General features: G+C 38.8%; 1 protein-coding gene across 1 annotated transcript; it reads left to right on the forward strand.

The window, feature by feature from the left end:
* Window positions 1-3,497: 3,497 nt before the first annotated feature.
* On the forward strand, window positions 3,498-6,880 carry LOC107191057 (A-kinase anchor protein 17A-like). Its single transcript, XM_015580004.1, has 8 exons — window positions 3,498-3,754; window positions 4,099-4,727; window positions 4,821-4,969; window positions 5,035-5,242; window positions 5,331-5,420; window positions 5,508-5,522; window positions 5,595-5,724; window positions 5,797-6,880. Exons 1-8 carry the CDS (start codon window positions 3,580-3,582, stop codon window positions 6,732-6,734), a joined length of 2,334 nt encoding a protein of 777 aa, XP_015435490.1. The 5' UTR covers window positions 3,498-3,579; the 3' UTR covers window positions 6,735-6,880.
* Window positions 6,881-15,657: the final 8,777 nt, after the last annotated feature.

Below are 15,657 nucleotides of genomic sequence, written 5' to 3' on the forward strand. Positions count from 1 at the left end.
TCTCTGCGAAAATCAAAGTTTCCTCGGGACTGTTGCTGAATATGATACTAATGAAAAACTTGCAACTGAAAAAATATGCAAATGCAATTCAATCCTTCATATTGATAGCAAATTTTCAACTAGAGTCACTCTCAATTTGCAGATACTATCTCTGTACAAAACAATTTAAATTTCGATACAGTAAAATACGATTGTTTCTTGATTTGTACTTTGACACACGAAAAAAATATAGTCATCAGTTAGTCGATAAAAGTTAATTGTATAAAAAGTTAGTGTTTGTATTCTCCAAAATTTATTCTTGTTCGATTTTTGCACAGAGACGTATTGAATTTTAAATTCAGTCGTTTGACAACTTTTCTAGTAAATTCATTTTTTTATTTTTTGTATACTCGATAAAAATGTCTGACACTTTCTTATCCTTCATGTCTACTAACCCCTTCTTTTTCAGCTTTTAATCCAAGGGATCACTTTTTGTTTCAGGTTATTTGCAGAAATTTCGTACACTGAATCTCTGTTTGCCAAAATGAAGAGTCAACAATCTCAAGAAATTTGATATTATGTTTCTAATACTAAATTATTATAAATTATTAACTGTCCACTGATATGATATTGTCCACTGAGTTTCTCTTTCAGAGATCATTTTGGAATCAAGCTACATGTTCATCTGAATGAATTGTTTATAATCTATAAAAATGTTTTGTTATAATCCTCCCAATTTCTGCTGCAGAAATCATCATATGAAGATTTTTCTTCACCCGAAGATCAGTATATGAAGGTATCATCACCCGCAGATTCTCATGGAGCCGAACGGGTTTAAAAAATAACTGCGTTATTCATGGGCGTAGCCAGGTTATCAGTCAGGGGGGTGGGGCAATGTAATTTTTTATTATTAAACAATTGTTATTTCTTTATTAATTGAGTATATATCGTGGTAGTACGTTATTCATTTCACTAGAAAATGCAGTAATTTGGAGATGATGTATACAATATAATAAAAATAATATTCAAATCATTAATGTGTGCAAATAAGTCTCGTCCGTAGATTCTAATACAGAGTAGAAAGAACGAAAACCACATCGGTATGTTTATGATAGAGAGGAAAACGTGGTGGTGCCTTCCTGGATAGGCATGTGTAGCAGTTAGCGCAATACCACGAGACGCGACAGCACGTTTCAATCCCGGAACCAGTGTCGCGAGACACAAAGGTATCATTCGTATTTGCAAGTTCTATGAAATAGTGGAACACGTGTATTGAGAATCGCAATAAAGTATCGGTGCATAAAAAGAAGACGTATTAAGTTATGTCACCTGTGCATCGATATGCACGCCCTAGTGAAAAACCGCGTGTTATGGAATAATTTAACACGTTGTGCATGTATGACCATTGAAAAGTGCATTGCGATTTCCAGTTATCGTGGCCGATGTTTTCGTTGCCACTCGCAAAGAACGCATGGGTTACGTACACGAGTAGAGTACCGAGACGTACTGGCGTGTACTCACGACCACTTTAATGGAGTGTGAGCGTTAAATGCAGGGAAGGTACTACTGTGTTTCACCAGCATGTATTATGTAGAAACATATTTGTGTGGTAGACGTATATACTCAGAAGGAATGAGTATTTGTATTCTGTCCATTAAAAAGGGCAGGCCCAGAGTTGTCTATCTACTACTTATGTGCAGCATTTTTCTCCTCCGGAGGTACCCTCACTATGGGACTTGGATTGACTCGCTCGAGTCAATTTGAGGTCGGTAGTCGGGGATACCCACGAGGCGAAACACGTAATTGCTTGTAGCTCGTGGGCGGCATTTGGACACCTTTGGTATTAGTGTTAATTTTTATGATAGTTAGTCTGTTAATAAAATTTTATTTCACCCATTAGTGTGCTAATTATTATTTTCAGCAGTTATACCGTCATTTGTAGATAAATAACGAAATTCATATAACGTAAATTTATTTACTATTTAAGTACAGCACATAATATACCAGTCTACTGTGAAGTACTTTAAGATTATTATTTGTCTTCATTGATATTTTTAAACCAACACGAATATTCGTGAAGCATCATTGATATTGAATTAGATCAGAAAGACGTACTGTCACGTTGCTCGAAGATAGAAAAAAAAATTAAGTAGTGTCTTTTGACTGATGTATGAGACATGACAGACATGTACAAGAAGGCATTTCGCGACGGGTTGTTTTTGGCGTCAAAGTGACATAAAACATAAAACAAAGATCAGTATATGAAGGTTTGTCATCATCCGCAGATTGTTATAAAGCCGAGTGGGTTTAAAAAATAACTGCGCTGTTCGTGGGCGTAGCCAGTTTATCAGTTAGGGGGAGGCAATGTAATTTTGTTCCTTCGGGAAGGGGGTGGGGGCAAAGTCCTATTTTTTTCTTCTAACGTAGTGCAAAACCGACTTTTTTCGTCCATGGACGGAGGGGGGGGCATGTGCCCATGTCGTTATTTGAACATTAGTTTCTGCGTTCCGTTTAGTTTAAGTTGTTGAATGTGAACTATTGTTAAATTATCATTTTGAATTATTATCATTTGTTGTTAAATTATTTGTACAAGGAGAATAGATGTGCAACTTGTGATTCCATCTATCCTCCTTGGGTCTCCATTCGCAGCAACCTCCACGTGGTGAGACCTGGGCAATCATTATTATTTGGTATATAATTGGCAACTATAATCACTTACAAGTTGGCGAACTATATAGCAAATAATATGAGCCAATTGGCTGCGAGCTTTTGCTCCTTTTGATCAATTGATTCTTGTTAGTTTCTTTACTGGCTAGATGCAAGTGGCAAGAATTTCTTGTTTTGTATATAATCTGTTCGCACCACCACAGATGAGGCATAACTGATAAGAAAAACCATGCTCGAAGATTCGTATTTTGTAGAGGAAATGTTAAGGAATATGGCTATATTTCTGTTCAAATTTTCAACTTGCCGAGGGATACGTGGAGCGAGGGGCGTTCCTAGTGATCAATTAACGGACACTCAATTATTGGGCTTCTACTGTAATTCACGAATTCACCGTTCTCATAACGTAGAGGGCAGCAAAAAATCTCTGACTGTTTGCACGATCGGTATTTTAGAACATGAGACACAAAGTCCCATAAGATGATAAGTCTATTTTCTATCTCGTCTGTGTATATATGTATATTGGATGCACTTGGACAATGGGGACAGCCAGGACAGCAGCGATTGAGGCGCCACTGGCGGATGCGTTTTGTATGGTTCTGTATGTTCTGCATTGCTCTTGGTACTTACAGCAATTTACAGTGACAGAACGCGAAGTGTTTTCACTGTATATGTCTTTAAAAGTGAAGTAACGGGAAGTGAAATGAATGAAAGTGAATAGATCCGCGGTTAACGAAACGATAGTAACAGTGAAGTGGAAAAGAAGAATTAGCCTCCGGAAGATTATATGTCGACGGTTCGAATGGATACACAACCTCTCTACTGAATAATTTTCATCTCACGCTGATCACTTTGTCGTAAGATAGATATTTATTTGTAGTTGTAGTCTGTCGCGACCATTACGTGTTCTACTGTATAAACAGGTGTATTAGATTTATGATGAGTGATGGTAAGAAAGTAGGTGAAAATTCCAGTAGTGAGGTTGTTAACCAGTTTCGAAGCTGTAGGGATCTCAGCGATATCGTGCCCTTGTACACACCACGCGCGCTTTATTTAAAACCAGTTGCAAAAATAAATGTATCTGTTAATCTTCCACAACTGAAGGTCCCAGGTAAACTAGTCAAGAATCTATAAGTTTATCTTTGTTTCATGATTTGTCTACTTTATTTAATGGGAAACATTCTGTGCATTACTTCCTATTTAAACATTTGCAACAAGGAAACGATTTTTCGAAACATACACAAGAAAATTTCTATTGATGAAATTTGTTTCCATAAGTATAATCTATTAATTCTATATAGGTACATCAGTTCTATTTATTGTCTCAATTAATAATGTTGATTCTTGTGACAGGAAACACGTGCAGTTTCTTTAAATTATGTGCCAATTTATAAATTACACATACTATGTTTAGCATAATAGGTGTTTACAGAAAATTAACTGCGATATAAACAGGAAAAACTATATCAACATGGGAAGTAATGGAGAAGATACGTGCCCTTATACTACCGGACGAGTTTGCATCTCTGAAGGTAGCCAAGAGTACACTGGAATTTATCAGATTGGAAGGAGACTTACAAGACAGGAGCAGGTTACAGCGTGTGCTTGCCAGGTTGGACTCACAACGTCTGAATCTGTCTGGATTCCCCAATGTTCTAAAAGTACGGGCAGCAGAGACAAAGGATGAGTTTCCCACAAGGCATAGTTGGGATTCATATTTTCGAGACACCAAACATATGAATGAATTGAAGCCTGGAGAGAGGCCTGACACTCTTCACATAACAGGCTTGCCTGTTAAATGGTTTATAGAAGATGGTGGAACCATGCCTAGTGAATCACTGATTAGCAAAATTTTCAAGAAGTGGGGAACACTCAGGAGAATTGACGTGCCTGCTGCCGATCCTTATAGATTTAGAATGCGGCTTGGTACAAACATAAATAAATTTAGTTTTGAAGATGGAATATTTTTTGATGCCTACATCCAATATATCGAATATATGGATTTTGTTAGAGCAATGGATGCACTACGTGGGATGAAAATTCTTAAAAAAGAAGGAGAAAATGCATTTACTGCTGCCATTAAGGTGTGTTTAAGACAACAGTGCTTTATGCACACATTATTGTGTACTTGTTATAGGCATAATAAGTATTGCTTTTGTTTTGACCATTCAATGTAGGTCACATTTGATAAAACTAAGCACATGAGTGACAGTACTGTCGCACACAGAGAATTTGAAAGGAAACGCCTCATAGCTCAGGATACATTAGCAGCAGAGAGACTTCGCAAGAAAGAAGAAGCTGAAGCGAAACGACGCGAAGAACTGAAGTAAATTGCAATAAACTTGATAAATGTTAAAGTGACTTGAATTATTTATGTATTTTCCTCTACAGGAAGAAAGAAGAAGCTGAAGCAATAATAAAAAAAGGCAGACGACAAAAAAGAGAAGAGAAACGCAAACGCAAAGTTTTAACTATATTTCGTAAAAAGGAGGAAGATAAAGTGTCTATGAAAATAGCTAGAGAGGGACAGAAGTTAATAAAAGCTCAAAGACAGCTTGAAAGTATTCGTTTGTTGGATGAGTTATTTGATAGAATAAAGGTACTATTATAGGATAATTTTGGGGAACTTTTGCTATCCACACCTACTGTATTTATACAGTTAACTTATGTGTATTTCATATTTCAAGATAAGAGTGGAAAATAATGAAATTAAGATAGATGATGTGAATGTGGATTTAAAGAAGGACGATAAAAAAAATCATAAACAAGATGGCACAGTGCAAATATTAAGTTCAGATGAAAATGACAAAGATGAAAGAAAGGAAAAGAAGAATAAGAAATCGAAAAAGAAGAAATCAAAAAAGGAGAAAAAGAAAAAGGTACGTCGTACACTTTACTTTTATAGTATTTATTCTTGCATTTGAGTAACTTCAAGAATCATATTATTTTAGAAAAAACATAAAAAGGAAAAAGACTCTGCTAATTCCGCAAGTTTGAGTGAGATCTCAGACGCAGAAGGGCAAACAAAGAAATTGAAGAGTGTCCTAAATCAGAATGTTTCATATCCATCTTCATCTGCAGGTAAATCTAACCAGCGAAAAAAGTAAAAAGTAAATTTGATGTACATTTTATTACATTCATTTTATTTTGCAGCGCCTGCTCCCTTGGAGTCTCTTCCTTACCCACCACTCTATCCACGATTTCCACAACCATGGTACTACGAAGCTGCGTTACCTTTGATTTATCCCTCGTTGTCAAGGGGTATGCCCAGAGGAGGTCGGTTTTCACGTGGAAGAGGAGGTAGAGGATTTCTGTGGCGGAATGGCGGAAACGCCCGCTCGTTACAAACATTCAACCCTCATCTGTACAATGAGCAATATTACAAGTACTTTGCGCATTTAGTAGGCCAGGATTATCATACGCTTGAGTATAGAAATTCACGGTCCCATAGTCGTAATAGATCGTTGAGCAGATCGCGATCAAAATCTAAATCAAGATCAAGGTCCAGGTCAAGGTCTAAAACCCATTCCAGAACAAGGTCCAGGTCTCGGGGTAGATCAAAGTCACGGTCAAGGTCAAGATCAAGAACTCGTTCTAGGTCACAAAATCGGAAACGAAGTAGAAGCAGAAGTAGATCGCGCTCGAGAAGACGCCGAGGAAGATCGAAATCCAGATCGAAGTCTTCTTCCAAAGTACGGTCCCGATCTCGTCGGTCGAGATCCAGAAAAACGACACGATCTCGAAGTCGTACGAGATCTCGAAATAACAGCAGAAATCGGTATAGACGAAGGCGGGATAGATCGGTGGAGAAGGTGAGGGTCACAAGGGCAAAGTCCCGTTCCACGTCGTCCAAGAGAAGATCTCGCAGTAGCACTTGGTCCTTGCCGAAGTCGCCTGAAAGAAGTTGTTCCTGGTCGAAAATCGCGGATGCTATTAATAATAAAGTGAACTCGGATAAGTCACTGACTACGGAGAAACAAGGTGCCACGGACAAAGAAACGTCACAAAGTTCTCAGCCGGAGAACGTAACTTCCGACACACAAAAATCGAAGACAGATCTTCCGACTTGTATCTCCGATTCCGCCACATAAAATGAATGCTTGGGTGGTGTACAACTCTGTATAAAAGCCGCGTGAATTTGTGTAACTATCCTATTACACATGTCTAGTATTCTTTTGACGAAAAGAAGATATATTTTTGTTTATGTGATAGTTCTTCCTACCCCTAAACAATGAAAATACGGTAACAGACGTGAGAAAAATTCTATGGAAGTTTTATGTTTTTCAACGTACATACGTTATATATGTTACAAGAAGCAACTGTATATACGCTACGAACTGTTTAATTCTATAGCAAAGAAAAACATAAGAAATGGTAAAACGAGTACTGCATTTTTAAGTTGACATTATGAATAAATACCACATTGACAAATTCAATATCTAAATTCTATTTAAATAAATAATACTCTACTTTCGCAAAAATCGAGTTCACGATTGATAGTTAGGATTTGATAGGTTGGAGTTTTGAGAATTTCTTCAAAGTCTAATTAGTTGAAGCTCGTACAGGCTGGGAGATGTATCTAGGGCAAACAGAAGAAAGAAAAAAACATTCATATTCGACTTGCAAATTTTATTTGTTTCTCGGCATGAAAATGCATTGGTTCATAAACATTGTAATCGTTAATATCCCTATCCCTTCGTAGATCGAAGATCGATTTTTAGCAGCGTTTCTCGGAGTACACGCTACGATTAGTTTTATCGACTGGTGCTCGCTTGATATTAGTTCGCCTATGATTAACAGGATTCAGATTCATTCGGTTCACTGTTATTTTTTTTTTTTCGTTTAACTTATTAGTGCCGTGGTCAGCACCGCGCGCGTACACCCGCCAGACGTTTTTATTCCTCTCAAACACGGTTGGTTTCACTTTAAAAATATGTGTTACATTTTATCTTAATTATTTTTTTTTTTGTGTGGTTTCTCATCGCTATATTAATCATATAATAATACGTACTATATACACTTCGCATCGTTAACCGCGCCTCGCGTATGTTTCATAATAACAACTCGTTTTGTTATAATTAATGCTCCACAATGATATCCAATCTAAATGGAAGATTTTTATCATTCTTGAACATCATCATTCGTTTCACAAGACGATTTTTTCCTCCCTCAATGTTTTTTTATCGTTATTACTTGTTTTTTTTCTCGTTAACGCTCATCGGTTCTCCTTTGCTTTTCCTCCTCTTCGTTTTAGTTTTTTTTTATTCCTTAAATCGTCTACCGCTACGGTATCTTCGGAATTGATTAGATATTGACTACTTTCAAGATTCGTTGCGTGGGAATTGTTTCATCTTTTTTTTTTTAGATCTGATCCGTCACCGGGACGGTAGCGTACTTCCGTTTCTTTGCGTTACGCGATGCCGTGTTCGTTTCCCATTCGATTCGCGATCACATCGCGAACCTGCTGGGTGTGTGCATTGGCACGGGCTTAGGGATCAAGTTATAAATTTTTTTCCCCTTGTTTTTTTAGTCTTGCTTGACCGACATCGAGTTGTCCGCGCGGAATGAGCGCTAGCGTCCGCGATAATTGAATCGGTGACCGGAGGAACATACTGTGATATCATTTCCTCGGAGTTTATTTGTTAAAAGAATTCAACTTTCATTCACAATACTATTTGGAATCTTATCGTTGAGGTCCTTCTGATCCTGGATCGTTGAGATTAATTGATTATGTTTATTTTTCATCGAATGGAATATAGTGTTTTTGTTTTGTCTAAAGAAATTATTTGGCAAATTTTACGAACACGATGACGAGGAAAGCTCCATGCCTCGTTAAAAGAATAAAGTGTCGGTCATATAGGGGTGGAAGAATGTTATAACATAAAGTAGTTTGAATACCATGAAGCAGGTCGATTTCTTTTCCATGAAACAAAACGGTGCTCGACTATCATTGTTCCCGGGATCACCGATACAATTTTATAGGAAATAATTCTGCATCATTGCACGCTTATGGGATACAGAGTTATCTCTTCGTTCGTTCGATCTCGTTTCATTCATCTCGGTGTACACTCTAAAAATGAATCGTTCATTTTCCAATAACCACGCCCCGTGAAACTCAACTTTCATGTACACCAAAAATTCAGCGAGATACAACAGAATGTCGATCATGAGAAAGTAAGTGTTACGCTGCTGTACAATTCCTAAAAGGAAAATGATTGATTTCGATAAAGTGACTGGCCTTCGCATAAAACGAAACATCTTCCCTGAACATTATTTACACATAATGTTAACGCAACAAACGATTTTGTACCCCGCTACAGATTTCGAAATTTTATTCGTACACTTTTATACAAACATATTGTTTTCGTTCAAACGTTGTTCTGTACTTACAAACGAAGCTCCACTTACATTTTTTTTTTAAATATTCTCGCCGCTATGTTCCTTACTTAAACTACGGTAATAATCGAACGAGAAACGGGAAGAAGTGCAATTTTTCGGGAAATTGTCACAGGTTCTTTGTCGAACACGCCGAGTATTTTTGGGAAATGAACGACCCAAATGTGTACAATTTCCATTGAGCAAGCATTACATGCTTCACGCCAGCTATCGCCCGATAATGTAAAAGTAACTAATGCGTCACCCTGTGGGTTACTCTTCGTAATCTGGACCTTTTCAGACGGGTCGATACACTGCGAAGGGCACACAAAAAGTGCAGCGTGTTTCAAGTTAATCGTAATCATCTCGATCGTTTATAGACGAGTCGCGTATTTGAACATAAATGTTATTGAAAGATTCATTTCTTCTATCGGTAAATACTGAAACGGTAAAATTGACTTTTGAACTTTTTAACTCGTAATTGGTACGATTTTTGCATCAAGCACAGCCTATCGACAATTTTTTATTTCACTGATGTGCTTCCGAGTGGCTTGAGATTATTTTAAATGTCTTCTTTTCTTTAAATTTCAGTAGATCGTCGTAAGATTACTCGCCAGCTGACCGACTTGCATTAGCAACACGTTGACTGCCACAGTGAAAAAGGTCGTACGTAGCCAGACACACTTTACTTCGTTTAAGTTATAAATCTTCGAAATTATATGCGTTTAGTTAATAGATTGTTTGTCTTGGTTTAAATTACACTGCGATATTAATTTTACGCAAACCGTTTGTAACGGTATTTAAATAATCCAGCCTCTTTGCAATGTTTTAACTACGAGTTATCTCGTAATTGGCAATCAACATGTTAAACATTTTTGAGATCCATATTTTCCTCGAAAAAGGTCTATCGTCAAATAAGTCTTGTGAAACTCACTTTAAGAATTACCAATTAATCTGTTAATAGAAGAAATGAATGAAAATCTGGTTTATATCTGTAACAATCAGTCTGGGAACATGTAAACTAGCATAAACACATATGGTGTCTTATAACACTTAATGCATTGAAATGAATGTACCTCAAAATGCAATCAAATCAGATTCTAGTACTGTCATTAAAAGTTCAAGCCTGACTATAGGAGTTTGCAAGATCACAAGCTTGAATTAAGAAGTTTCACTAATTTTCATTAACAGTCTCGACCAAATTATTTTCCCCTAACTATCAAGCCTCCATGAAACATTTCGCTGCACGTTTCGTGTGTCTCTTTTCAGTGGCAAATAATAGGAGAGAAAAAGAGAGAGAGAGAGAGAGAGCTCGTTAAAAAAGTCTACTTTCCCTTAAACTCGTGGTCGCTAGATTCACCCTATAGATTAATAGGTGGTACATTACTTAGTAATTTCTTGGTCATTTTACGTAACAGTTAGAACGGCGACAGCCCGCTAGGTAGTTATTGGTAATGATCTTAATAAAGTGTCTGAGAGTTAAAACCGTTCGAACGCTACCGTTATTAGTACTAATAATAATAATAATCGGTTTGGTAATAATCATAATCCGTAATAATAATAACAACAGTAAATGATTATACCACGGTTAATAACGTAGCAATGCTCGTATAAATCGCAGCGGAGAACGGTCTTCTCCGGCGTGTGTTATTCAGCCTCTCTTCAACCCTCGCGGTATTTTCCCCGTTTTCTTCTGTCCTCCCCCCGTCCGTTCCCCCTCTTTTCTCGCCTCTTTATTCCGTTCGAATCGCTGTCAATTGACCGCGTTCAAAGACGATCGAACCCGTTCGCGATTTTCGAGTGGCACTCCGGCCCGCCGTTTACCCTCTTTCTCGTTACCTTCGCCCTCTGTGACCCCTTGTCAGGCGTTCCCTCCACGTTCTTCTTCCTTTCCACTTCCGAGAATCACGGACACGGTCGGTTTGTAAGAGTCAGCCCATCGTTCGGGATACTCGTTTACTGTAGTCGGAGCAAAATTAATTGGCCGTTCAAGGTCGTTATACAATTGTCCACCCCTTATTATTCTCTTTCGCCACAGATTCGAATTCACTTATGATTTATATTGGGATGGAAATTCATCCGAATAACGTGAATGAATAATCAGTGTATTTTTTACCCAGACGCTAATTTATTTTAATAGACACGATGATTTTATTTCACCCTTTTGCTGCGGCTGCTAGATTGTTTTTAATGGATATACAAATTCATCGAAACAGAAATTTCTATGAATAACGTGAATGGATAAGCATGTATTTATTCAACTCATATGTTTATTTATTTTAGAAGATACAGATACTTTTCTCGTGTCTCTTCAGTGGAAATAAAGATGTTTGCCCATCTTCAAATGTTACACTGTGAAAGTCTTCTATGCAGTTTGTAATTATGCTCCGACTACGGTTAATCGTAACAAGGAAGGAAAAAAGTATGATCAACGTGTAAACGTATCTCTGTTCGCTACGTTTATATACAAAGATTTATATAAGTTTGATTTAACCTACGCTCACGCCAGACCTCACCGTTCGTTCTTGCCTTCGTCTCGCTCGCAACGCGTCGCGTTTCCTTCGCGTATTTTTCCAGGCGTTTCGTTCCCTCCGCACTTTCTGTTTTATCCTTTACATTTCTCATTTTTCTAAAGTTACGACGCGTTCTCATGACTGACAGCACTGACGACCGGCGATACGAATGATTTCGCGATATGAAGGCCGTACTCGCCGCGCTCGTTGTAAAACGTGCGCGTTGCAACTCGTGGCTGAATTGTTTCCGTATTTTTTATTCCTTTGGAAAAAGGAACACGGGTCGAATGCAATGTCGGAGGTGATGCAACCATACAGCATGGAAAACAAGATGTTCCATTTAAAATTGTAGCTGAACGTTCGCGCACTAAAATCGAATCACCAGGACTTCGTTGCCTGAAAAAAACATATTTTCACTGTATTTTCCTACCTTCTAAACGAGCAACAGAAACAGTATCATTTGAAATGAAACATACTCTCTGCTACCTATCACAAATTAATATTTTCCGTGAATAAAATTTCTTTGGATATTTTCCGAAATTTCTTTAAACAAATGCAAATGAATTCAAATATATAACCCGATATACACCGCACGTCGTTCAATGATGGTGAGCAGCCTAATCCCCGACCCAGGGAAGATCCAGTCACGCTCATCCAGCTCCAGAATTTCCAAACCCATCGAACGTACAAAATACATATGTACACATATAAAGTACAACATTTAAACATCAATTAAACATTCGATGAATATGGAAACGTAGGGCGCGAAGGTGTCAGTCGGATCCGCCCCATCCCTTTCGAACTGCAACATCGCCCCCTGTTTCCTTTTCGTATAAACTCCGCTCGAAACAAAGGCCATAATACACGTTTCAATATATACATACACTATATACTATAATGTCCTGTATATTACATAATATAGTATACACATATGTACAGGTATAAACATACAAATAAATCTCTGCATAGTTAAGGGGGTAACTTCGTTGACCGGAAGTGTTCGCGTTATTCTGAACTAGACAACGAAATTAGTTCTTGCTTGATGGTTCCTTTTATTATTACAACTGTAGTATTGTTACGGGAAGGTAGTGTAGTATTGTGTCCTAGTATTATCAATTGCAGAAACTAGCAAACTATTTTCGTGGTATCGTTCAAATTAATGGAAACAATCTCGGACGGACAAAGTTGTTCCGTTCTATATATATGCACACGCGATAACCGGTGTCGTTTTATGAGTTAACATGAAAGAGAGTCTTCAATGCAGCAATATCTCTCGGGCAATGTACAGATCGCCAAATTAAGGTCCTTTTACGTGGGATGCCCTACCGAATGATCCTTCTTCTATCCCTTACCGCGCTAATGGTGTATACCTATTGTTCGAATGTGCGGCAAAAAGCGACTTTCTCATTCCCCAGTGGTTCACCACTACTTTCTCGCGTCGGTCTCTTACAAGATGGCGTTAGTCTAACCTCTTCTATTTCCTTGAACCAATGGTACCGTTTTATGTCATAGTCAACGAAGCATCTCATTGAAATAAATAAACGAAAGAGCGTGTTCAACAATTTCCTATTTATTTATCGATCCACTTCTCCCTAGGTTCGTTCGTTCGAGGACAACGAACCGTTCCGTCACGGAACATCACACCGATCGAATCCCTCCGTGCTCGATGTGAACAACACATCGACGACGGTGTATGTACGTTATTTCGATCGTGTCAACTACTACAGTCTCATCAAACTATTCGATACTTAAGAACATCGTTTTACTCCTAATTGGTTATGTTTCTTCGAACGATCGTGGATATTCGTCTAAGAATACTGTGTCTCAGCTTCATCTATTTCCCAGACCTCGCGTCGAAAATCGCGAACCTCTCGTTCCTAGGCTGTTCGACGATTAAAATCGTATGTCGGGCTAATCCATAATTCGAAGCAACAACGGGCACCCCCGATCTGGTCTAACGAGACCGTTGAACCGTTCACTTTAAATCACCGATCCGCTCGATTACCGACGTGCACAATGTGCGCTCGAAAATCCCTGAACTACGGCCCGAATAATTGGCGTCCGGTTTTTGCTCGTGCAAATGATCGCTTGTATATTCGACAGAATCGTGCGGCTCGTTGCTGCTTATACGGACACACCGTCGGGACTCGTTAACAGCCGACGACGCGAGACGCCCTCGTTTTGCCGATCGTAATACCTGTCCCCCGTGTGACTAATACATCGCGTTAGCACCTGAAATCACGGTCACCTACGGCTTGGTCGGGGCCAAGTTACCGAGTCAATCTTGTCGTTAGAACACGTATTGCCCACACGAAGTCATGGGTTACATCTGCAGCCGGGTCGAGAACAGAATTGGATATCCTCTTTAACCACCACCCCCTATTCCCATAGGAAGAATTTCACTTCTAATGTGATGGACGATGGTAACCCAGATGGAATAGAAGGGACCAAAAATTTGGACTAAGAAAAATGTCTATCTCATTATAACGTTGTAGGGAGTTAGAATGGTAGAGAGTTGAACAGATATCTAGCAGATAATGAGTAAATTAGGGTACTGGAGCTTCTGTGGATCTTTTTGCAATTCAGTATTAATTCGAGAGGATGAATTTAAAAATTTTAATATTAATATTGATCTGTTAGACTTAGTTATACACTTGTTGAAAGTATTTATACTAAGGATGTTTAGGATACAGGATATTGACTGAAGAGCGTGAAACCAATTCTTCCCTCGAGCCGACCAGATCGACAGATCCCATTCCACGCGTCGCTCCGTCGATGATCTCGATGACTACCTACAGCTCTCATATTTATACATTATAATACTTATAGAATCGGTCTCTGAATCGTCTAACGTTCCGATGTCGAGACTATTTTTTCGGTTTTCTCGTTATTATGTTATTTTTTTTTTTCAAACTTGGCGTGGTCTTCCTGGCACTATAATGCACTTTTAAGAAATCTATATAAAAATATCGTGTTGGAGTTGTGTCCAGTACGTTGAGCCGCGACAGAGAGAAAGAGAGGGGGGTGTAGACGGTATAAGAAGGTATAGGGACAAGAGAGACACAGAAAGAGAGAAATATGTATGTTTTCTGGACAGAAGGAACGGGGAACGTTTTCTTCAGGTGAACAGAGGGAGCATCGAAAGAGGACGATGGAGGCAGCCAGAGAATTGTGGGACAGATAAAGAAGTTTGGGGGGGGGGGGGAGGGGAAGCATTGTGACACTTGTGTCTTTTTTTCTTTGGTCCCGTTTCGCGTTTTCGGAGTAGCCGCGAAACAACGCTTTCGAAATAAAAACAATGACAGACAAGACGAACCAGGTCCCAACATTTTTTTTTCTCGCGTAAACGAACCCCACGTCCACTTTTGTGGGCAGAGAAGTCCTCCTCTTCGTCGGAGCGAAGACATACATACTTGGGTACCAATGTTCCCAGCCGATCGAATTTTCCCTTTCTTCTTTTCATTGTTCTTTCACCCCGGAGAACTTTGAGCTTCGACCCGTCGACCGCCGGGAACGAAGAATCGATCGTTTCGGTTGTCTGCCCCCAAAAAATTTTCGATCTCGAGGTTACGTGCCGATCATGCACGGTTACGTTTCTCGTTCTTTTGTTATGCTTGCTTATCTTTTGTTTTTTGTTCTGTGGTTTTATGGATTCACTAATAAGTCGTCGGTAGTGTTTGTTCGGAGGGCTGAACATCTTCGGGATTGATCACCTCGGAAAGAACGAATTGTTATGTACGTCAGAAATTCTGCGAGGACAACGTAATACGCTATGTTACGCTTGAAATTAATAATATATTACGAAACAATGTGTCACGGAATATCATAATATATTATCAATATGTTTGTAATATATGTATACGTGGCCACGTCGAAGGAATGAATCGTGGCATCGCGTGTCGCGATTAATTCCGTCGTTGTTGCCCGTTAACGTACTTGATTTTCCCCCGGATCACATAGTCAACTGCAACGTTTAGTATCAATTAACGTAATTAACTTTATAACTCCGTGTCCGTGAACGTGAAAACGTGCGGCCGCGTAGCTCGATGCTCACTTCGCCATCCGGGGCTGGCCGAATGTCACGTGACCGGAAGCTCGAGTCCTCTCAACGATTTATTACAATAAA

This window comes from Dufourea novaeangliae, unplaced genomic scaffold, assembly GCF_001272555.1.
Source record: "Dufourea novaeangliae isolate 0120121106 unplaced genomic scaffold, ASM127255v1 scaffold221, whole genome shotgun sequence".
Lineage (NCBI taxonomy): Eukaryota > Metazoa > Arthropoda > Insecta > Hymenoptera > Halictidae > Dufourea > Dufourea novaeangliae.